The 24849-nt window shown below is 40.3% G+C and overlaps 1 protein-coding gene across 1 annotated transcript in view; it reads right to left on the bottom strand.

Moving 5' to 3' along the window:
- CCDC3 (coiled-coil domain containing 3) overlaps positions 1-24553 on the bottom strand; it is a 118539-nt gene extending 93986 nt beyond the window's left edge. The window contains exons 1-2 of the mRNA XM_072653307.1: positions 23540-24553; positions 20056-20230 (exon numbers count right to left, since the gene is read on the bottom strand). Of these exons, the coding sequence (XP_072509408.1) occupies positions 20056-20230; positions 23540-23916 (552 nt within the window). The 5' untranslated portion in view covers positions 23917-24553. The remainder of the gene's footprint in view (positions 1-20055; positions 20231-23539) is intronic.
- Between the last annotated feature and the right edge of the window lie 296 nt (positions 24554-24849).

The raw sequence follows: 24849 nt of genomic DNA, 5'->3' as shown, positions 1-24849 counted from the left end.
ACATAAACATAAACAATTCATCCAAGCTAGCCTTTTTCTTTAATTGGGAAATGACGAGCAAAACAACACTGAAATAAAACTCACACCATCATGCTCATCACATGATTGCCACCCCGGCAGATGGCTGGCAGGAAGATACATATGCCCACTTGCTGAACTATATGAGCTACTACTACCAGCATCGCCACTGCTCACACTCTGATCTCTCCTAAGCAACCAAAAGTGGGGTTCTGGAGTTTGTGGCAGAGAATCATAATATCTTAGATTTAAACAGCATGTATTTAAAATAGCACAGATTAAATAGCACATATAATGGAAGATCTCAGGGTATTTCACATTTTATAATGGAAGATTTCAGGGTATTTCACATGTGCCATTTTCATTATATCTAAGAAACCTAGGCAGGCAAGATTTAGGAGTTCCAAATTAGAGATTAAACAAAGATTTTCTTGATTTAAATGAAACACCCAAAATCATACACTGAAAATTGGGCAAAGATTCCAGGTCTCTTAGACCCCAAAATAGTGCCCTTCCATTGTACTTCATGGTGTGGGGGATACAGTCCTAGACTCGGAATCTAGAGTCCTGTCTTTGTTCAAATCTAGCCTCAAATACTTACTAGTTATATGATGCTTACTTATCTCAGTTGCATGACTTTGGACAAGCCACTTAGCCCCTAAGGGTTTCTTCATTTGTTAAAAAACAAACATAAACATAATACTTGTCCTTCCTCACTCTTTTGTTATGAGGAAAAGTACTTTGGAAAAAATCTGCTCAATACACTACATAAATGCGAATTATTCTTATTATCATCATTTCAAAGAACAGAGGGTACATCATGGTTTCCCATTTCTCAAGCAGTAACCTCTACACTACATCCTGCTACCTCATCCATGCCTTCTGCTTTCTTCTAGGAGCATCTTCTGGATAGAACACTGAGCCTGGAGTCAAATCCAGCTTCAGACACTTACTAGCTGTGTGACCCTAGTTAAAAGTTATTTAACCTCTGCTTGCCTCAGTTTCCTCAACTGTACAATGGGGATAATAATATAACCAGCTGTTGTGAGGATCAAATGAGACAATGTTTGTAAAGTGCTTAGGACAGTGCCAGAACCTAGTAGGTGTTTAATAAATGCTTCCTTCCTTCTTTTCTTCTAAAAAGCAACAGAGAATTACCCCTGCCTTAACATGCTTTGTAGCATGTATATCCAAACCATATGCTTTGTATCTATTACTTATAATAGCCATAAATATTATAGTAACACAAGATACATTCATTCATTTTCTACCTACATCCACCTTGTAATAATAGTGTGGCAGCCACGACTTGATTCCACTAACCCTCTCCCTCTGCTTTATCAGGACGAGATGAGTATGAAGACAGACAAAAGACTGGAGCATCATTTAAATCAAATTCATGGAGTGGTCTATACAAAGGGTTTTAGATGTAGAAAGCTAAGTGGTACTAAGGCAAAGGGAATTCAAAGAGCTTCACTGCAAGGGACTGGAGAGCAAATAATTTCACCACACAGAGTGGTGTGGTTCCAGGGCAAGAATCCCTAACCACAAGAAAATTTATCTGCATTTGATTCTTGAACCAGTTTCTATCCACACCCTTAAAATGTATGTAGATGATCACAAGATCTAAAGGTCCGTAAACACAGGTTCTTGGCTCCTTGTCAGCTTGGCAGGTGTGCAAATGAATTTAATTCAGTTGTTTTGCTTTCTGAAAGTCTGATAAGATCACAGGATCACTGGATTGGAAGTAGCTTTGAAAGCTGAGTCAGTCAGCCCACGTGCAGAGTACCCTATTTATACAGTCTTTATCCTCTTGCCTTGAGGCAGGACATGCTGCTTAAAACAGATGGAAATCCAGATAAAATAGAATTAGAGACTCTCACAGTTAGATGGACCTCAGAGGTCACCTAATCCAATCTGCACTTAAGTAAAAATCCACTTTATAACATCCCCAACAAGCAGTTAATCAGCCTTTGCTAAGTCAGATGTTTTGTTGTTCACTCATTTTTGACTCCTATCTGACCATTTGGGGTTTTCTTGGTGAAGATACTGGAGTGCTTTGCCATTTCCTTCTCCATCTCATTTTACAGCTGAAGAAACTGGGGCAAACAGACAGATCCCTGAGGTGCTATTCCTACAAATGTACTCACTCAGTGTCATGTGTGACAAAAATCTTTCTGTCACATACTTATACATTTGCTCAGTGTATATCCTACCCCCTGAACTATGTGCTTCCACTTGTTCACAGAGCCAAAGAATCTCAGGTTTGGAGGGAACCTCAGGAATATGTAGTGGATCTAACCAAGTCCCTTTTATATCATCACTGACAACACACACCATATACTTGCCATGTTTATAAAGGCCCAAAACCCAGCTACCAGCCATGTGGAGTTAACCAAAAAGAAAAAAAAACCTTCCACATCGTATGACCCTGGATTAAATGACTACCTTCCTCCATGAGGCCCCACACAATATTCAAACAAAGCAATTACTTCAGACAGAGGAGGTACCGCCAAGGTTCAATAGCAACAAACCCCCAAACCACCCTTTACCTAAATCATTGGTGTACAACCCATTGCTTTTCCTCCATGGGACTCAGAGGCGACTATTCAAATTACCACCCAATCTTCTTACTGTCTCCCCTCCCAATCACACTAATCCCCAACACATCCCTACTTTGCTAACAGAGAAGAGAGAGGTCTGGTTTAAACCTTTGAAGACCTAAGTAACCCAATATTTGGCAGAATTATATAATCTCAGGATTTAGGAGCCACCATCGATGTTATCACTATGGAGCTTTCATCACTTTGGGTACTCACATATCATCAGGACCCTCAGTTGCCTCTAACCCTCTGACTGGAGGGCTGCATGGCAGAACCAAAAACTCCTCCCAACAACCCATTTAAAGAAGACTGAGAAGCCCAACCAATTCTCCATTTCCCACCAATTTCCCTGCTCGGTTTTCACTCCATCATCATCCTCATGCCCCTGCTCTGGTAACCTTCCTCCTCCTTTTTCCATATTCCTTTTGCGTGCTGTCTTCCCTCATCAGATTGTAAACTCTGGAGTTTAGGGACTGTCTTTCTTTTTTAACTTTTATTTGTATCCCCAGCACTTATCACACTACTGGGTACATAGTAGGTGCTTAATAAATTTTTTTGTATTATATCAGGCCCAAGTCATTCCTCAACAGTAATACTTACAGAATATCCAAATACCAGGTTTCATTAGAGAGATCTCCAGTGTAGGAGAAGACTATTGCCTCCCAAAATAACCCTTTCACTCTTAGATAGCTAATGCTGTTGGAAAATTTCCTTTATATTTTCTCTTTTTTCCTAACAAACATCAAGCCTAAATCCACTGCTATGCCACTTTAGATCCTGGTTTTGCCCACTAGGGCTAAGGAGGACAAGATTCTCTTTTCCATAAAAATAGTCATTCATACTCTAGAAGAAAGTTATTATTTTTTTCCCTAAGTCTACTCTTTTTTTTTTTTCTGATTAAATATCCCCAGTTCCTTCAGCTAATCCTGGCAAGTGGTTGATTCCAGTCCCCTCACTATCTCAGTCACCCTCCTCTGGTTGTTCTCCATTTTACCAGTAAAATATAGTACCTAAAACTGATCACAGCATTCTAGAAGTATGGTAAAGGTAAAGGGGAAGGTAAAGAGGGAAGGTATTATCAATCCTTATCATAGACAATCTATCTATTAAAATTGCACTAGTTTTTCTAACTGCCAAATGAGGAAACCCAGGACCAGACAGCATGGCAGAACCTGCCAGGGCTCAGCTTTTAAGAATCCAGGGTCACTCCATGCCAGCATGAGGAAGAGACATACATTTTGGGTGTGAGACAGCAATATAAAACAAATAAGGAACTCTGAAGAAAAAACAGAGTAAAAATGTCATCAAAAGAAAATATGGCCTAGTTAAAGCAAGAAAGGATGATTACGTAACCTGTGCTTTCTGCTAGTATCTTTGCAATGTCTGAAGTCAAAAAAGGACTCCAAAATGTCGGGTGGAATTACGGGAGGATTTTGATATGAATTACCAAAAGGTATGTCCATTTTACTAAGATCAGATTACCATTTAAATATGTTTCCATTTGAATGTGAGACCCTTGAATGCAGGAACTGTGCTTTTCCCTTTCTTTGTATCCCCAGGGCTTAGAACAGTGCCTGGCACATAGGAAATAATAAATCCTTGTTAACTGATTAATTGAACTGATGATAGTTTATTTAAGAGAATCCCAGATATTCAATGAAAAAATATATTTAATTTAAAAGTTCTGTCAAGTATTAGGATACAAAACAAAACTGCGAAAACAATCCTTCTCCTTTCTATTAATAGTACCCAGTAGGAAGAAAGATAACTATAAAATCTATAAAATGACCAAGAATTAACCTACCAGAGCATACTTAGGACTTGTAAATATAAACATAAAATACCCCTTACAGAAGCAAAAGCAACACTCAAACATTGGAGACTTATTGTTCAGGAATGGACCACATAAACATAACAAAAAACACATACTACATAATTTAATCTACCAATTTAATGATTAAACCAAATTGCCCAGGAGTTACTTTACATAAATAAATAAAAAACTTCCAAATAAAGTTTTATTTGGAAGAAGAAAAAAGTAAAAAATCTCAAGGGAAATGGCCAAAAATGGCCAAAGGCTATGAAAGATAGAAATAATCTGTGCTGTGGACACTATGGAAATAAAAGTACATAAGCTCTAAAGTTAGTCTCCCAAACCCCATTCACCCTGGCCAGCTGGGTCCCCAGCTACTTCCTTTCAGGGCTTTAGGGTTCACCGTGAGGGCCAGGAAGGTGTCATTCTAATGCTAGACATCAGAGGTCTTCACTGATGTGCTCCACCCCTCCCCCAATGATTACGAATTGATATCAAATAAGTCAGCCAAACCTAAATTAACTTTTAGTTAAAAGTATTTACTTAAGTGGCATAGAGGACATTTCTCTCAAGAGTCTATGACACTCTCCCACCTCTTCATATGGAATCCAGGGGAAAGTGGGCTCAAGCTTAGAAAGTATATCTAGTAAATGTGTCATTGCCCAGCTTGCTAGAAATCCTTTTTTCTTCCAATTTGTAGGGTTCATAAACTTCCCCTCAGGCAACAGATCATGAACTCAATATTAAGAAAAAAATATAAATTCCAGATTACGCAAGTGGATATAGAAAGATGTGTGATGGGTATTTTATATATATATGCATGTGTGTGTATATATATATGTGTATATATATACATGCACACATATATGTATATTTCTGTGTGTGCATGTGCACATATGCATGTACATATAGATATGCATATATACACACATACATGTGTATATGTGTATATATATATGTATGTATGTGTATATGTATATGTATATCTGTTGTTTTTAGCAGCTAGGTGGTGCAGTGGATAGAGTGCTGGGGTGGGCCAGGAGTCAGAAAGACTACTCTTCCAGTGTTCGAATCCAGCCTCAGACCTACTTGCTATGTGATCCTGTGCAAATCACTTAACGCTGTTTGCCTTATTTTTCCTTATCCAAAATGAGCTGGAGAAGGAAATGGCAAATCACTACAGTCTTTTTGCCAAGAAAACCCCAAATGGGATCACAAAGAGTTGGATGTGACTTTACCACAATGAGATGTGATATAAATGACATTATCAAAGCCATATGAACAAAAAAAAAATCAGTTTATAAATATTTATTAAGTGCCTATTACATGCCAGGCACTGTGTTAAATAGTAGAAATACAAAAAGAAAAATCGTCCTTGACTCAAAGATCTTGTGATCTAATGAAGATTTACGCTGTTCATTTATCAAGAGGGAAAGATAACAAATGGTCAATCCAAATATTACACTGGTATTCACATCAAGCAGAACCTTCACATATAATTTATGAGAGCACATATAAACAATGATTATACAGGATTATAATTCATGGATGGATGGCAATCTGTACGAGTAAAGGGAATATGCACATCAAGAAGAATATAGATCCATTAAAATATTCAAGTATAATCAAGTAGACTGGAAGTCCAAAGACCCAAGTTCTAATCTTGGGATCTACATGTGACTTCAGACAAATGAGTTAGAGTACTCCTGGGCTTAGTTTGTAAAGTGGTAATAATATGGAATGACTTACTTCAGAGGGGTTTTGCATGGATCAAATAAAGTGCTTTTTATTTCAATTTTGCCTAGAATTGGTCCCAAGCCATACTCAAAATTTACTCTAAATATATCTCAATGTGGCAAGCAACCAATAAGCCCTGCTGCTCTGTTTTGAAAGCAGGGAAACCAAACCACAAAACTTTTTGATTTTCCCAAGCCAAAGAGAAAGAGAACCTCCAGGTTCTTCCTGGAAAAGCCAACCCTCAGGAGCTCCCTTCCCAAGATCAGACAAACAAAGGCTTAGAAAGCACCTACTAGAATACCATCTGGCCCCATACAAAACTGCTTTACGTTTTTTTCTTCTTTTGCCCACTTCAATTTGCACATAACCTTGGTATTCTCTCTTTATTACAAAACTGTAAGCAAATATTAGCATAACTGTGGAAACCTGGCTAGCTTTCTATCTATTAGTTACTTGGTAATATTACCATGAACGTTATTTTAAAAATTCACATTTTAAATTTGAATTGAATTTTAAATTTGAATTTTAAAAATTCAAAACATGAGATCACAAGACTGTATGTTAATATAAATAGGTATGAAGTTTCATTGTCTAAACAAATAAAAGTGACAACCCACTTAAAGTGAATGAGTTGAATTTGATTGCACTGTCAGAAGGCTAGGAATTTAGAGGTTTGGCCAGGGCCATGGGGGCAGGTGTGATCATGCCAGATCATATAGCTGACTTAAGAAAAAGACAGGAAGAAATGTACATGCCAGGTTCCTTGAATTTGACAGCACTCTCTAAGGGTCTACTGAGTATAAAAGGAATGGAGAAAGTAGGATGATTTCTTTCCCTGGCTTGTAAGTTTTATCAGTTACAAGAAGCTTACACATATTTTTTCAAAAACTGCACTATATGCATTGATAGAAGGCAAGTGAAATCACTCATCTATTCCCCAAAACACTGTGCACATAGTCAGAGACAAGGGAAGGATAACAGGAGGAATAAAGGAAAGTATTTTTCCCTTTCCTAAGAGAAGATTGCATGAGCTGGAGATATCAACTAGAATAGCTCAGATGATGGCCATTTTTCTGGCTCCAGAACAAAAAAAGGATAAGACTTTTTATATTTAATGCCATGCCTTGTGGCCAAACACTTACTGTCTTCTCATTCCTCATCACAAGTCTCCTGGAAGGGAGGGTCAGCATGAACAGGCTCTTTGTCCAGAGGAGGACAATGAAATGCAAAGAAGGCATTAGTAGAAGCAACCAACAAAAACACTGGAGACAGAAGCTGGCATCATTGCTCATTGTCAGCCACTGATTTTTTTCTAATACACGGTGTGAATGCCATGACAATTTCTGTGCTTTCTATCTCTTGTCTTTTTCTGTAGCCCCAACTTCCAAGGTAACTAAACAGTATTGGAATGCTCCCCTGAGCAAGGTAGCTCTGGTTTGGTGGGCTGCTTCCCTCAAGGAGCAAGGGACAGCCCATCTGTGAGAACTGAACAATTCTCTGCCTTTTTTCAACTGTATTAGATAATGAATACACATATAGTAAGCTAACCTGAAGGTTGTTGTTATTCAGTCATTTGAGTCATGTCTGAGTCCTCATGATCCCATTTGGGTTTTTCTTGGCAAAGATACTGAAGTGGTTTGCTATTTCCTTCTCTAATTCATTTTACAGATGAGGAAACTGGGGCAAAAAGGGTTAAGTGATTTGCCCAGGGTCACACAACTAGTAAATGTCTGAAGTCAGATTTGAACTCAGGTCTTCTTGATTCTAGGTCTGGTACTCTATCCACTGTGACAATTAGCTACCCCCAACCTGAAGGAATTTATCTTATTAAAACATGGTAGTCAGGAATCTTAAAAAGGAAAATCCTCAGATGGCACTGTATGTTAGTGACCTCATCAATTCATATTTGCTAAACACACATGATATGCTAGTTTCATCCTCTCTTGTTCTCTTGATTTTACTTCATTTGTTCATCCATTCATTCACTCAACAGATGTTTACTGTTCTATTTCTTTGTTCTTCATCGAAAAGTGCCAATCTTCTGTATTTGGATGTTAATACCATTTCTTAGTGTATTTCTGGGTTCACACATCACTAACTGGGAAACTGCTTTTAAAATCTTGTCTGGAATTTCATGTTAGATGCTACTATAATAAATCCAAAAGAACTGTCTAAAAATCCTTTGGCTGCCTAGAATTCGATTGTAATGAGTATTACTTGAGATAAGCAGACCATCAGAAGAGAGTTGGAAACCTTTGTATTGCATAGATATTTTTGTTGCAATGATACTCCAGCTGTATTAAAAATCTAGAAGACCAAGTGAGATAATATACATAAAGCAATTTGTAATTCCTAAGTGCTATAGAAGTGCTAGCTATTATTATGATTATTGTTACTATTACTACACAGAAAATAGGACTATGGAATGTCTTCTAAAGTATGGAGCTATTGCCTAGAAGTTGCTGACCAGTTTTATATTTACCATGAACTCTACAAACAGAACAAAATAAGATCATTTAAATTGCATCTGTAAAAATTTAGATGAAATATTAAAATATATATTGCCTAACAGTGGAAGTTGCTATGAAATATTGTAATGAATTACTCAAGTAGAGTCACCTCAATAGGTCCAGAAATATCTGGACTATCTTCTATGTACTATGTTTTTAATTTAGCTTATTTTTAAGATGAGAAAAGTAAATTACAGTAGAACGGATATAAGAAAGTCTCTTCCAGATCTTTAATTAAATGAATAGGAGGTTGTACCTAACCTAAGCTTTGAAGAAAGCTAGACGTGATATCTAAGACTAGATAGATAGATAGAGATGTATGTGTTTATAAGTGTATGTATGTGTAATATATGTATGTATATATGTATATAATATGCCATCTACATAGATATGAACACATAAGATCACCAAAAAGAGTAAGGAAAGAAAAAGGGAAGAAGGCTCAGGACTGAGTGTTGGGTGATATCAGAGTCTTAGTGCAGAGGAAAGGGATGATGATCCAAGCAAAGGAGAATGAAAATGAATGCATAGGAGAAAAACTGAGAGAAACAGATGGGGGGAGAAAGGGGGAGAGAGCAGTTTTATGAAAATTGAAGGAAAAAAAAAATCTGTCCAGTAGAGAGGTGATCAAGTATAGCTAAAGTCTGCAAATAGATCCAGTGGGATGAAAGCTGTGGAAAGGTCATCAGATTTAGCCATTTACGAGATGGCTTGTACACAAAAAGAAGGCAGTTTCATTCAAGTGGTGGGGTCAGAAGCTATACAGGAAGTGACAGAGAAGTAAGGAGGAAGTGAAGAAATGGAATCAGCAAAGATAGAAAGGGAGAAGAATACGAAATAAAAGCTTGGGACAGCAGCCAGTATCCACTACTGGAGCCCTCAGCTTAAAGCCCCTGAGGGAATTGAGCATCTGATCTTAATCTCACACTGAGTGGTGACCTGGCCCTGGGAACTCTCCTCCTAAAGCCCCTGGGGGAATTGAGCAGCTCATCTGAATCTCAGCCCTGAGTGCTGGCATGGCAGAACAGAAGGCAGTTGTGGAGAGGGAACTCTACTACTCACAGATTCTGTGCAGAAAAGTTTCTGATTGCTCCCAGATCAGTATGCAGGCTTGATTGTGCCACCTTGGAGAAACTGAGATCTTACAGGTCCCCAAAGTATACCCTACTCTTGACAAAGGACTCAAAAGTCAAGTAACTGGTTGGGAAAATGCCCAAAAAAGGGAAAAACAAACTGACTATAGAAAGTTACTTTCTTGGTGAACAGGTATTTTCTCCCATCCTTTCCAATGAGAAAGAACAATGCTAACCATCAGGGAAAGACATAAAAGTCAAGGTTTCTGCATCCCAAACATGCAAAATAAATATGAAATGGTCTCAGGCCATGGAAGAGCTCAAAAAGGATTTTGAAAATCAAGTAAGAGAGGTGGAGGAAAAATTGGGAAAAGAAATGAGCAAGATGCAAGAAAATCATGAAAATCAAGTCAACAGCTTGCTAAAGGAGACATTCTTGGGGAGGGACAAGGTCAAAAGAGAGAACAGAAGAAATTGGGGGGCAGAATAGGATGGAGGGAAATATAGTTTTATACAACATGACTATTATGGAAGTCATTTGCAAAACTACACATATATAACCTATATTGAATTTCTTGCCTTCTCAGTGGGTATGGGTGGGGAGGGAGGGAAGAAGAGAAGTTAGAACTCAAATTTTAGGAACAAATGTTGAGAACTGTTTTTGCATACAACTGGGAAATAAGAAATACAGGTAATGGGGTATAGAAATTTACCTTGCCCTACAGGACAAAAGAGAAGATGGGGATAAGGAAAGGGAGGGGTGCTAGAAGAGAAGGCAGATTGGTGGAAGGGGTAATCAGAATGCTTGGCATTTTGGGGTGGGGGGAGGGGAGTGATGGGGTGAAAAATAGGAACTCAAAATGTTGTGGAAATGAATGTTGGAAACTTAAAATAAATAAATAAGTTTTAGAAAGCAACAACAACAAAATAAGAGCTTGGGAGAATGACAAGATCAAGTGAAAGTCTTTTTAAAGATGGGAAAAGCCCGAGCATGAGACAACAAGAAAAGACCTTACAAAATGGAAATTAAAGTATAGTCATCTGTAAAATATACTGATATATTAAGTATATTATCATATGCTATGTTATATACATATATACTTTATACATAAAAGGGAGACAAATTATTTGTATAAAAACATGAATGCTTATAATACCTACCACAAAATTATTCATAACTAATTTATATTTATTAGTCTTATAGAATTATGGGATTTAGAGATGACAGGAGCCTTATAAATCATCCAGCTCAACTCCTTCATTTTAAGATGAGGAACCAAAAGCTAGAAGAGTTGACGGGACCTACCCAAGGTTACCCATTGGTGGGATGTGAATACAGATGCTCTTCCTCCAAAATCAGTGCCTTTGCCATCATACCATATTAGGGTCATAAGTCTAGAGCTGGAAAGAATTTTAGAGGTCATTTCATAGATATCTTCATGTTACAGATGAGGACACTGAGGGAGGGGAGTGAGGCAACAAGTATTTATTAAGTATTTACTATGTGCCAGAAACACTTCACAAGTATTATCTCATTTAATCTTCACAACAACCTTGGAGGGTTGGTGTTATTATTATCCTTATTTCACAGTTTAGGAAACTGAGGCAAACAGAAGTTAAGTTACTTGCACAGGGTCACACAGTAAGGGTCTGACCCTGGATTTGAACTCAGGGCTTCCTGACTCCCAAGCCCAGTCTTCTATACACTATGCCAGCTAGCTATAGCTCTATCCACTGAGGCCCAGGGATGTTATGGGACTAAGACACCAAATGGTGAAAGTGGGATTTGAACCTAGATTCTCTGACTCCAGAGCCACTATTCTGACCACTGTTCCAAAATGACTCCTATATGAGAATCTAATGAGATCATACATATGTATTACTCTGTACATCTCAATGTACTATAGAAATGTTAACAATTCTCAGTCATTCAAGAGAACGTAGTAGGAGCTTGATAAATGTTTATTTTACTGACTGACTGGAAGAGGCAATATGAAGGGCAGGAATCATATCTTTTTTCAATTTCTGTATAGACCTCAGAATCTACAGTGGTCAAAGCTTAATCAGTGTTTTCTGAACCACTCAGAGAAAAGGCAAAACAGAGTCTCAAAGAAGTAGTGATGTGAGGTCATTTGATCTAAAACAATCTGATATAATATATACCTAAACAGGAATCCTTTCTACAACATAACCAACAAATGGTCATCCAGTCTTTGCTTAAAGATATACGGTTGGGGCAGCTAGGTGGTGCAGTGGATAGAGCACCAGTGCAGGAGTCAGGAGGACCTGAGTTCAAATCTCACCTCAGACACTTGACACTCACTAGCTGTGTGACCTTGGGCAAGTCACTTAACCCCAATTGCCTCATCCTGGGTCATCTCCAGTCATCCTGATGAAATTCTGGTCACTGGATTCAGGTGACTGTGGAGGAGAAGTGAGGCTGGTGACCTGTACAGCCCTCCCTCACTCAAAACAAAGTCAAGTGCATGTCATTATTTCTCTGATGGCATAGTCTTCTTTGGCAACGAAGGATGAATACCCACAAAGATATCCAGTGAAGAGAGAACCCATTTTCTTCTGAAGCAGTCCATTAAGAATGTTTTCCTTACATCAAACCTAAATTTGCCTCCTATTAACTTCTAGCCACTGTTCCTACTTCTGCCTTCTGGAGCCAAGCAGAGCAGACCTATTTCCCCTCAGGCTGCTGAATGGCATAATGGATAGAGGATGGGACTGGAGTCAGGAGGACTTAAATTCAAATCTGAACTCAGACACTTATGTGTGTCTGTGTGACCCTGATCAAGTCACTTAACCTTTTCTGCCTTAACTTCCTCAGCTGTAAAATGAGGATAATAATAGCACTTACCTCCCAGGGTTGCTGAGTGAATCAAATAAGATAATATTTATAAAAAGTTCTTAGCACAATACCTGGCATATAGTAGGCACTATATAAACGTTTATTTCCTTCATCAGGCCTTCAGATACCCAAAGATGGCATGATCTAAAGACCTTTCACCATTCTGCTTCTCTGCTCCAAATGTTCTCCAACTTATTAATGTTCTTCCTAAAATACAGGATCCATAACTGAACAACTGGACATGGTCTTACAAGGGCAATCTTTAACCAGACTTTGTTCTGTAGTCATTTCATTCATGTTGACTCTTTGTGACCCCATTTGGGGTTTTCTTGGCAAAGATACTAGAGTGGTTTACCATTTCCTTTTCCAGATCATTTTACAGATGAGGAAACTAAGGCAAACAGGCTTCAGTGGCTTGTCCAGCTAGTAAGTGTCTGAGGCCACATTTGACCTTAGTTAAGACAAGTCTTCCTGACTCTAAGTCTGGTACTCTATCCACTGCACACCAAGCTACCTACCAACTTCCTTAGTTCTACTACTACTTAGTACCTACTACCACTTCCTTAGCCCAACTCACTATAATTCTCCTCATTCTGCCTAAGAAGGTAATTAGCTTCTATTTTTTGACTGCCATGTAAAACTGTTAACTCATATTGAGCTCATGGTCCACTAAACCCCCAGATCTAAAGGTCTATAGTAGCTGGGGGAATAGAAAGAGGTTCATATAGAAGATCACAAGGTAAAAGATTCAGGGTAGGGACTGTCATGTTTTTTGTAACCCCATGTACAGCACAATGCCTGACACAACAGGTGCTTAATAAATGTTCACTGGGTCAATCAATAATTTATTAAGTGCCTACTTCTTGCCAAGAACTGTGCAAAATGCCCGAGATACAAATAAAAGCAATGAAATATCCCCAGATGAAATGAGTGAATTGGTGATCAAATCAACTACCCAGTGGCTACAAGATCAGAATCTGGGTCCTGGGATCTGATTTTTCCAAGCAAGCTCTTTTAAAGCAGAAAGAACTCTTCAGGGGAGGAAGATGATTGTTTAGAGCCGCCATCAAGGACTTCTCTTGATCTCTGGTAGGTCTCTGTGAGTTCTGCCCTTGTGTTGCAAGCCCTTAATATATGCATGATGATTGATTGACTGTAGAGGAATCACAGCATATTACTTGACTGAAAGTTATGGTTGGAATAGCTTTGCAGTCCCAGCTGGAGAAACAGTCTAAAAGCTGCTGTTCAAACGTTTGGGGATGAGTCCACTGCATTCCAGAAGTATGGCTTATTGAGTTGTTGAGATCTTCTGACAGTTCTGTGAACATCTCCTCCCAGAGGAGGGTGTAGAATTGTGTGTTTGGTGGAGCACAGTGGAAAAAGAAGAGGAAAATGGGTTTGGAGGGTGGGGAGGCAGAGCAAAAAGAAAGGAGCATTTTAAACTTTTGAGAATCTTAGAGATATTTTCTCTTTCCATGAACAAAATTTCCTTTTGGAGAAATACAGTTCAAATAAAAAGAGCTGGCTATGATGAAAAGATGACATCTGCAGTTCTAAGACTCCAAAAAAGCAGGGGAAAAGATTTCACAAACAGCCTGTTGAATTGCATAGGCATAAGACTACAATGGTAGGTAACAGCTAGCCTGTCACTTCTGTTCCTGGAGAGAGAATTACTCTTACATTTTTTCCTGTTCTTTAATCCATCCCACCCATCTACCCCAAATATATAGCACTCTAAGGTTTATAAAGTGCTGTACATATGCTATTTCATTTGATCTTTACAAAAACCTTGGGAGGTAGTTAATATTATCATCCCCATTTTATAGAAGAGAGAGGTTAAATGATTTGTTCCTAGTTATCATGATCAGCTAGGACGTACAGTGGATAGAGCCAGGAGTCAGAAAACCTGAGTTCAGATCCAGCCTCAGAGACTTACTAGCTGTGTGACCCTGGGCAAGTCACTTAAACCCTGCTTGCCTCAGTTTCCTCATCCATAAAAAGGGGTAATAATAGCACCTGTCCTTCCAGGATTATTTCAAGGACCAAATGAGGTAATAATTGTAAGATACTTAGAGGTTCTCAGCACATAGTAAGCGCTATAAAATGTTAACTATTAAACAGTTAGTATCTGAGGCAGGATTTTAACTTGTACTCTCTATCCACTGCAATACCGTGATGCCTGAGCTAGGATGATAGGTGGCATGATTTCCAGAAAAGACAAGATGGCATGATAGCTAGAAGATTGACCTAGGTTTAAGTCCTAACTCTGAAATATGGTAGCTATGCTAGACAAATCACTTAACCTTTCAGTACTCTCAGATAGTTCTCTGAGATGTTAAGGGAGTTTCCACACTGGCAGTTCCATCCATCAATGAAATCACACATTTAGAGGAAAAAATATATACTTTCATACTCAGAAAGTAAAGCATATCCTTCTTTTATTTCTTTTCCAAGAAAAGTAAAAAACTTGGGAGGTTAGGCCTCACTTGAAGTCTTCAAACAAAAGCTGGAAGACCACTTGTCTCTGGTCTTTCTTTGTTTCTCCAATGCTTAGCACATTGCCCGGCACAAAGAAAGCACTTAATAAATGTTTATTACTGACAGACTTACTGCTCTGGCATACTGTAAATTCTTTCTCAGCTAAGTGTCAAAGTAGGTAGAGGGCTGGGCCTGGAATCAGAAAGACCCAAGTTCAAAATCCAGCCTCAGACACTTGGGCAAGTCATTTTACCACTGTTTGCCTCAGTTTTCTCAACTGTAAAATGGGGGATAACAAAACTTATTCCCAGGGTTGTTGTGAGGATCGAGTGAGATAATATCTATAAAGCTCTTAGCACAGTACCTGTGGCAAATCGCTGGTGTTAACCAATGCTTGGCTCTCTCCCTCAGTGTCCTCATCTATAACATGATAATAACACAACTACCTCCCACGGTTGTTGTGAAGCCCAAACAAGACATTTGTAAAACTCTAAGCATGCTCTCTATGCTGACCTAGTAGGTGCCATATAAATGTTCCTTTCCTTCCTCTTCCATCATATAGGTTGAACTTGATGGTCACTGAGATTCACTCTGAATTACGATACTTAAAAGGAAAATAATGACATTATAGAAAATGGTAGAAGTCCTGATGAGGGTACAAGACAAGAGGACCAGGGGAAACAAATGTTAAGATAAGCTGATGTTTTCATTCCTACTTTATCCTAAAAGGTGATAGCTATTTGCCATGTTATATATACTAAATTACAATGCAACTCTGTGGTGATATGACTAGTGGTACCACTGTCAGTAAAGGGTGTTATCTGGGCTAAAAACAAAGGTTTTTAAAAATCCAGTCATGAAAATTTAGATACTTGTGAGGAGAACTGGTCCCTGATTCTACTTCTTGTTCAGTCATTTTAGTCATGTCCAACTCTTTGTGACCCCTTTGGAGGGCTTTCTTGGCAGAGATACTAAAGTGGTTTGCCATTTCCTTCTCCAACTCATCTTACAGATGAGGAAACTGAGGCAAATAGGGTGAAATGACTTGCCCAGGGTCACATGGCTAGTTAGTGTCTGAGATCAGATTTGAACTCAAGGAACTGAGTTTTCCTGACTTCAGGTCCAGTGCCCTATCCAGTGTGCCACCTAGCTGCCCTTTTGGGTCGCAATCAGCAGGTAGAGTCTGCTGATATCTTGGTATGTTTTGAAAGAGAGATTGTGTTTCCAGTTGTTCAGGTGGGGCTACTCATATGTGGACAGGAACAGCAAAGCCATCGGTGGTGTGGGGGGGCTGGGCATTGCAATGGGTTCATTTTGCAACAGCTTTCTGCAGAAATTTTCCTGGCAGAATACATTTCTAGAAATGTACTCAGGAGGTTCAGTAGATCCTCAGTCAATCAATAAGCATTTATTTAGCACTTATGTACCAGACAGTGTTAAGAGCGGAGCATACAAAGAAAGGCCAAAGACAATCCATGCCCTCAAGAAGCTCCCAATCTAATGAAGGAAACAGCAACCAAAGGAAAATGTACAATCAAGTCATATTCAGGAAAATAGGAAATAATCAATGGAGTGAAAGTACTAAAGGTAAAAGGGTTTGGAAAAGGCTCCCTATAAAAGGTAGAATTTTAACTGGGACTTGAAAAAAGCCAGAGAAGCCAAAAGGCAGAGATGAGAAGGGACAGCCAGAAAAATGCCCAGAGTCAAGAGACAGAGTGTCTTGTTCATGGAACGGCAAGGAGACCAGTGGATCAAACAGCGTGTGGAAGGTGTTAAGAAGACAGGAAGGGAGAGGGTTATGAAGGTCTTTGAATGACAGAGGATTTTGTATTTGATCCTGGAGGTGGTAGGGAGCCAATGAAACTTATCAAATATGGGAGTGATGTGATTGGACCTGCAAGAATTTATGCTCTGCTGGCATAACCTTATATAAATTCTTTAAAGTCTAATTCAAATGACACCTCCTACATGAAACCTTTGCTGATCTTCTCTTGTGATGGAGCAATATTCCAACTTCTCTCCCTATTCAGGTTAAGCTATATTTTCCTTGACAAGCATTGAGATGTTTCTTGAGACTCATTTTGCTCAGGGAAAATAAAGAGCTTAGACTCTTGACATCACTTCTGGATGTACAAAGCAGCCATAAGGAGTGCCAGTAGCCTTCCAGATTCTTGGCTGGTAAATTTTAGTCAATGAGAGCTTTGCTCAGTTGAATCTATTCAAAGTTTCCTCTATGCCATGAGGATCCTCTTGCCATGGCTAAGCAAATCTCCTTTAAATAATTGTTGAATGACCTACAAACACTTTGTCTCATTTTGGTCCAATCTCAAACCAAAACTACCAGGGACTAGTCTGAGTTTGGCCCAGTGTAGAATATCTCTCTAGATAATAATTTCCTCCCTAAAACCCTACATAACACTTCCAACTCTGCTTTTCTGATGTACTTTGCCATAGGTATGCATTATCATGTTCTATGTATGTTTCATTCCTCTATAAGACTGTACGTTCCATAAGAACAATCTTTACCTCTTACCCAATACCTAGCACAGTGCTTTACTGGTTGAATTTTCTCCAAAGTCAGAATTGCAACGATCCTATTTATCTCCATGATTAGCCCAGGCTACAGTTTGATCAGTACAAGTTCTCCTTGGTTTAAGATGATGTTTAGGGTTGGGTATTGCAATGTGTTCATTTTGCAAAAGCTCTCTGCAGAAACTTTCCTGGCAGATTGAACTCCTAAATCTCCCAGTTTGACTTTGGAGTTCCGGGTTAAGCTAGACTTCTGAAATGATAGTACAGTGGGAAAAAGAAACCCAGGAAGAGAAACAGACTATCTGCCTGAGTTGAATGGAAACTCAAACGTAGCTCACAGCATACAAAGTAGAAAGTACAACAGATCTGGCATCCTTACAGAGTTAGTAATCCAAGATGTTGTATGTGAAACAAGCAAGGGATTTATTCCAATTCTATTGCCATTTTTTTTTGGCCTGGTCTTGAAATGTATTACATTTGCTACTGATTCAATTCAGTTCGACAAATATTTTATAAATCCCTACACTGGGCAAGGGATTTAAAGATAAAAAAAGCAGTCCCAAGGCTTCAAAAAGCTTACAAACTAGTAGGTGACAAGAGGCATTTACACAAGTAGCTACCATAAATTAAAATATGTCTATCAGTGGCCTGACAGATTTGAGGCAAGAGGGAATTAAAGAGGACTTCATAAAGGAAATAAAATCCATCTGGTCATTGAAGGAAGAGAAAGGATATGATCCTGTTACCAGTAAGATCAAATATAAACTGCTCTGTTTGGCATTTAAAGCTCTGGCCACAAGCCAGCCCCTTCCTATCTTCCCAGTCTTCTACATTCTCTGTGGTCCAACCATAGTGGTCTCCTTGCTTTTCCTCACACATGACACTTCCTCTCCCATCTCTGTGTCTTTGGATGTCTGCACTCCTTGCTTGGAATGTTCTCCCTCCTACCCTTCAACTCTTTGAAGCCGTGGCTAGCTTCCTTTAAGACTCAGCACAAACAGGCAACTTTGCAGGAGGCTTTTCCAGTTGCCTTAGCTGCTAGTGCCTTCCTCTCTGTGGCTCCCTTTCATCTACTCTTTGGACTGATTGATGTATTGTCTCCCTCATTAGAATGCAAGTACTTTGAAGGTAGATCTTCCCCCTCCCCCCATATACACACATATGTATGTATACATGTATATCACACATATAGTATAAATGGCATATAGTAAGCACTTAATAAATGTTTGTTGATTGGAGAAAGTCTGTTATAAGCACAGGATTCCAGCATGTACAAATGCCACCCCAAAAGAGGAAAGACAGGAAGAGATTAGGTAACACTGAGTCGCCCAATTTGTCCAATCAATCAATACACGTTTATTAAGGGCTTACTATGTGCCAGGCACTTTAAGTGTTGAGGTTATATAAGATAGTCTCTACTTTCAAAGGACTAATGGGAAAGACAACACGCAAACAAATGCATACAAACAAGCTATATAAAGGGTAAATAGGAAATAATTAATAAGAAGAAGGCACTAGAATTAAATGAGGTTGGAAAAGATTTCTGTAAAAAAAGAAAGATGGAATTTCAATTGAGACTTAAAGGAAGTCAAGAGGCAGAGCTGAGGGGAGAGAGTACTGCAAGTATTGGGGACAACCAGAGAAAATGCCCAGAGCTGAGAGGAATGTCTTGTTCACGTAACATCCAAGAGACCAGCATCACTGATTAAAGAGTGTGTGTCAGGGAGTCAGGTCTAAGGAGACTGGGAAGGTAGGAAGGGGCTAGGTTAGGCAGGATTTTCAATGTCAAACATAAGAGAAGATAATGAAAATAATAAAAAATAAAGCTGCACAGGTAAGGTGGAGCCAGATTAAGATGCCAAAAACTTATATTTTATTCAATAAGCACTGAGAGGATTTCTGAGTTATTGAGTGAGGTAATAAGAAATGTGAATTAGGACAATTACTTGAAAGTCATTGCTTATGAATAGCAGTTATCTCAAACTTTATTGCTGCTTTGGCTATCTACATGAATGATGAGGGGGCTTTTTTTTTATCATCCCCTCACCTCTTCCTGCTAGATTTTTTTTGTCATACAGTGTTTAGAAATGTTCTAGCTCTAATAATCCTAGTTCTATTATTTCACTCCTGCCAAGAACTTCTCCCTTCTCTTCCTATCTTCAAGTAAACCTATCATAATCCATAGTCTATACCAGATATTTCAATTCCAGTGACTTTTTTCTTAACCAAACTCTGTGGGAAGACTCCAGAGGTCTCCAAAACCACAAGCCAAAAAATGACGCCTTTGAAAATAATTTCCTAGAAGGACAGGAGGAGAGAGTGTTACAAGCTCTCCTTTGGCTGACCATCACGTCCTTTAAATTTGTGCTTAGGAGAAGCCATTAAAGACTCTATCTGTTGTTTTGATGTTCTATGGAGCTGGACAAATTCTTACCCTGTTGTCCTCTTGGATCTCCCAGTCACTGGAGAAAGTCACAGGCTGCTGTCCATGAGTACAGTTGGAAAACTGGAAGAGACTGGAAAACATTCTTCTGTTCTCTTGAGTGTCTGGAAAGATGGCATCCTGGAAATTGACTCCATGAGGCAAGAGATTGTAGTTTTCATCCATCCTGAAGCAAAAGCAAAGCAAAACCGGAGATCTGAACTGAACTTTCACTGGATCCCACATTTTTACAGAAGCCATAGAGGCCTTCTATCTTTGAGGGTTCCAAAAGAAGCATACTGATAAAGGAGGCAAAAAGTAAATATTTTTAAGCTTAGAAGTCTCCCAAGAGACTTTAATTCCTGCAGTTTGACTGTTGTGGTTCTGTGGAGCATAAGATAAGAAGTTTGCAGTAGAGATAATAGTCTATTAAGAATCAAAAGTAACATTACAAAAGAAGGAAGACCCACTCTCTAGACCAAAGTGATGGGGCAGTGTTCATTGGCCAATCAACATATTCACTTTTCACATCTGTGAAACTGACCAGAGCCTGTTATAATCTCAACAGGTCTCAGAATAACCGAAGGGAGAATAATCTGTGTGAAGCTGTTAACATACATCAGGGCAAGGGAGCTCTGTGAAATGAGAATCTGTCAGTCTAGCATTTAACTTACTGTATTTCTGCACTAACTTTTTGTAAATATTTAAGAGCAAGAAGATGAAAGAGTTGGCTGACTACCACAGAAATATTGAACAAAACTGTATTTCACAATAAGATGGAAACAAATGATATTTCCTGACAGGTCTATAACTCCCCCCACTTTGAAAATGGGGGTTTCATTTTTCTTTGTTCTAACTGGTCCCTGTTGTATTTTTTTCTCTTAATGAAAAATCATAGACAATTAAAGTGTCTCTATAATGAGAAATGTGCTCTCTCAATGTTTGTTGGCACTCCTGAGAAATTTTACTTAGTCTAGAGAAACAATTCAAGCCAGAACCATGACATGCTGTATTCTAAACTTAGAAATTCTGGCTTAGATGTGGAAAACATGTGTTGCAGCAAGCTCAATGTGGGGGCACTTAGTGTCTCCATTCTCAGAATGATACTGAAGTCTGGGGAGCTAATAAGTCATCTACAGATACCGGTTGTAGTCTGTACCAAATATTTTGTATTGCTTACTACATTGCTATGTCAGTATTGTAATTATCACTAACAGCCTTGAGATTGGTTTTATTGGTTCACAACTTTAATCCATAAGTTATCTTCAAAAGTATTTTGGGATTCTCAAACAGATTCTTTTCTCAAACTGTCTCACTGGATTTGGAATCAGGACTTGAGTTCCACACAAGTTTACACCTACTAGTGCACTAGGGACAAATCACTTAACCTCCAAGCCTCAGTTTCCTTATCTGTAAAATGCAGATAATAAAAGCATCTATTTCATAGGATTGTAGTGAGGATCAAGTGAAATAATGTATTATTTTACCAAATCCCTGTTCCCAATTTAAATCACATAAAACCAGAGAATCGCTATTGCTAGCCTGCCTCCTAAGTCCTTGACTCTGGGAGAAGTATGAGGCAAAATGGTTGTGAACATGTGCTTTATTCTTCTAGACTGATGAATAATTTTTATAGAACTTTATAAGATTTCAGAAGCCTGGAATCAAGGGTGACTTTTTATAGAATCCTAGTACCTTGAACAGAGTAGGCTCTTGATTATTTGTTGAAAAGTGAGTCAATGAACATTTATTAAGCACCTACTAAGTACCAGGCAGGGAGCTAAGTACCGGAGGTACAAAAAAAGATAAAAGTCAATCCCTGCTTTTGAGGAGCTCACAAATCTAATGGAAGAGACGACTTGCAAATAACTATGTGGAGCTTGCCAATTTTTTTTTTCTCTAGACTCGGGGACCATGAAAGTGAAAATTTCCTCCAGTAGGACAGGTAGGAAACTTCATGCAACTTAATATGAATTTATCATCAGGCTCAGTGCTAGGTGCTAAGCATACAAATTCAATACAGAATAGTCCCTGTCCTTGAAGGCTTATATTCTAAGGGGGCATGAGGGAGATGGACAACACATACACATATGTACGTAGCAATAGTATGATAGTGGGGGACAATACATGTTTAATATGAAGGGTAGTTTCTTGCTTATCTAGGTCATCAAAAGGTTAAAGTGACTAGCCCATGGTCCAACAAGTACTACATCAAAGGCAGAACTGGCATCCAAATTTTCCTGGCGCCAAGGCTGACCCACTCTCTTCTAGGGTACAGAATCCCTCAGCCCTGTGTAGAGTAATGAACTCTGGTAAGAGCCTAGCTGTAAGAGAATCCATAAAACCATTTCAGTTTAGAGTGCACCCGGAAGACTTCTCCCAAAGCTCTTTTACTGCAGGTTATCAATGGGCAAATGAATTAAAAAGTCGACAAAACCCAGTTTTTAATCCTACTCCAGATACTTAGTAGCTGTGTGACCCTGGGCAACTGATCTAAGCTCTCTGAAACTCAGTCACCTTGTCCTTTCAGTAAAATAGGGGTCTTAATAGCACCTACTTCAAAAGGATCGTGGTAAGGACCAAATGAAACAATACTGGTAAAGTGCTAAATAAATGTTAGTTATTACCAACGTGGTTATAGTTCTAGACCTGGAGGCTGGGGTGTACTTGAGTCAACTGAATCTTCCATTGTTATATTTTCAATGAGTATTGACACCACAAAAATCAGTAAATGCTCCAAATCAGGGCATGATTTTACTATTTTGTTGATTGTCTGAGCTTAAGAACGTGATGGAGAAAATGTTAATAAGGAAGATTAAACTTTTAAGTGTTTCCTGAACGCTTTTTTTCCTGAAGAGCTGGTTGTTAGACTTGCCCAGAGAGGACCTCAGAGATTGTCTAGTTCAATTTCTTCATTTTACAGATGAGGAAATTGAGGCCAACGGAAATTAAGTGACTTGGCCAAGGACACCTAGTTAAAAAGCTGGTAAGAAATAAGTCAATTGGTAAATCCTTCCAACTCTTCGGAAGAGAAGAATTCTAGATATAATTTCACACCTTCCATTATTGCTTTGGCTCACTGGCAAAGATCTGGGTGACAGTGAGAATGAGAGAGAGAGAGAGAGAGAGAGAGAGAGAGAGAGAGAGAGAGAGAGAGAGAGAGAGAGAGAGAGAGAGACAGAGAGAGAGAGAGACAGAGACAGAGACAGAGAGACAGAGAGAGACAGAGACAGAGACAGAGACAGAGACAGAGAGACAGACAGGGAGACAGAGACAGACAGGGAGAGAGACAGCGAGACAGAGAGAGACAGAGAGAGAGTCCCCGCACCCTTGGCGTTGTCCACGGAGGTTCCACGTGGGTCTGTCTAAAAGTGAAAAAGAGTAGTGTAAGGTCCCGTTAATGAGGATCGGTGTGTACAGCACACGCATCCTGACAGGCAGACAAGCAATCAATGGGGCAGAGTCCTGCCGGCTGCGTGGGGCGCGCTCCGCTCACCTGAGGAAGAAGAAGTAGGAGTAATCTTGCACCACGGTGTGGGAGTGGCAGGAGAAATAGCCCAGGCCAGTGAGGTTGAGCCTGGAGCCCGCGGGCACCTCCAGCATGCTCCCCCACGCCTGGTCGCATAGCATCTCGATCTCGGCGGAATAGAAGAGGCCTCCCTCGGAGGCGGCTTCGTACTGCCACGGCAGGTAGTTGTACAGGCTGTACATCTCCTGGTGCAGCGCCAGCACCTTGGCGTACACGATGATCTCGGCCAGCTCCGCCCGGCAGCTCTCGCTCAGGGGTCTCCAGTCGGACGGCAGCTGGCAGCCCAGGCTCGGGCTGAGCTGCTCGCCCAGACAGACCAGGGCGAGGAGCAGGGCGGGCAGCATGGTGGCGGTGGGAGCGCCTACAGCGCGCGCTCCCCGCTCCCTAAAGTTTCCCCAAGTCCCGCTCTCCGCTCGCCGCTCTCTTCAAGCGCAGGTTTATCTGACAGTGGGCATGCTAGCCTGTGCGCATGATGGGGACCGGGGAGGCGAGGGCAGAGGGAGCGTGCGGCTAGCCCAGACCGGAGAAAGGAGGGGTTCGCGCTACCCCACTTCGGCCAGTCCCAGTGCGGCTGAGCCCACAGCCGGACGGGTTCTGCCTACGACTCCCGCTCGTCTCCGGCTTTCTCCTTCAGTCCTCTGAGCTGGCCCCGCTCCTCTCGGCAGGAGTCGCTCCGCCTCAACGCAGTCCATCCCCTGTCCTATCGCTTTAAAAGGGTCGCCAGGACCTGGCTACCCCGCCTCCTCCTCTCGGAGACTTGTCTGGGGGCGTGGGCTGAGACGGAGGGGTGGGGAAAAAGCAGCCCCGCTGCGGCCATAGCCTCGGTGCCTACATTTCCCCGACCCCGGGGGGACTAGAGGGCGCAAGCTGGCTGCAGGGAAATGGCGGGGAAGCGAACCGGCTGGGGGAGCAAAGCGGCGGACCAGATATTGGGCCACATCAGGAGGCCCCCGGGAGAGGCTCTAGGATGAGTGGAGTGAGAGTTCCACCAGCAGCTGGAGTTTGACTTTGGGATTGTCAGGGTTAGCTCTCCGAACGCTTTCTTTAAAAGAGCTGGAGGTGTGAAGATAGCCCGGCCAAAGGGCTTATTGGAGAACAGGGAGGGCGGCGCAACCCTCTTCTATTGTGCCTTGTGCCGGAGTTAGACCTGTTCAAACGTTCAGCATTTAGAATGAGGTACCAAAACTACTGGAAGACTTTTGGTCAGCACCCCTTCTTACAACTCCCCAGGGGAAGGACAGAAGGGGGAGAGGGAGGAAAGAGAAGGAGAGAGAGCA

Source organism: Notamacropus eugenii, chromosome 3 (genome assembly GCF_028372415.1).
Source record: "Notamacropus eugenii isolate mMacEug1 chromosome 3, mMacEug1.pri_v2, whole genome shotgun sequence".
NCBI lineage: Eukaryota > Metazoa > Chordata > Mammalia > Diprotodontia > Macropodidae > Notamacropus > Notamacropus eugenii.
The sequence above is the reverse complement of the archived record's forward strand: the minus strand, read 5'-3'. Positions and strand labels throughout refer to the sequence as shown.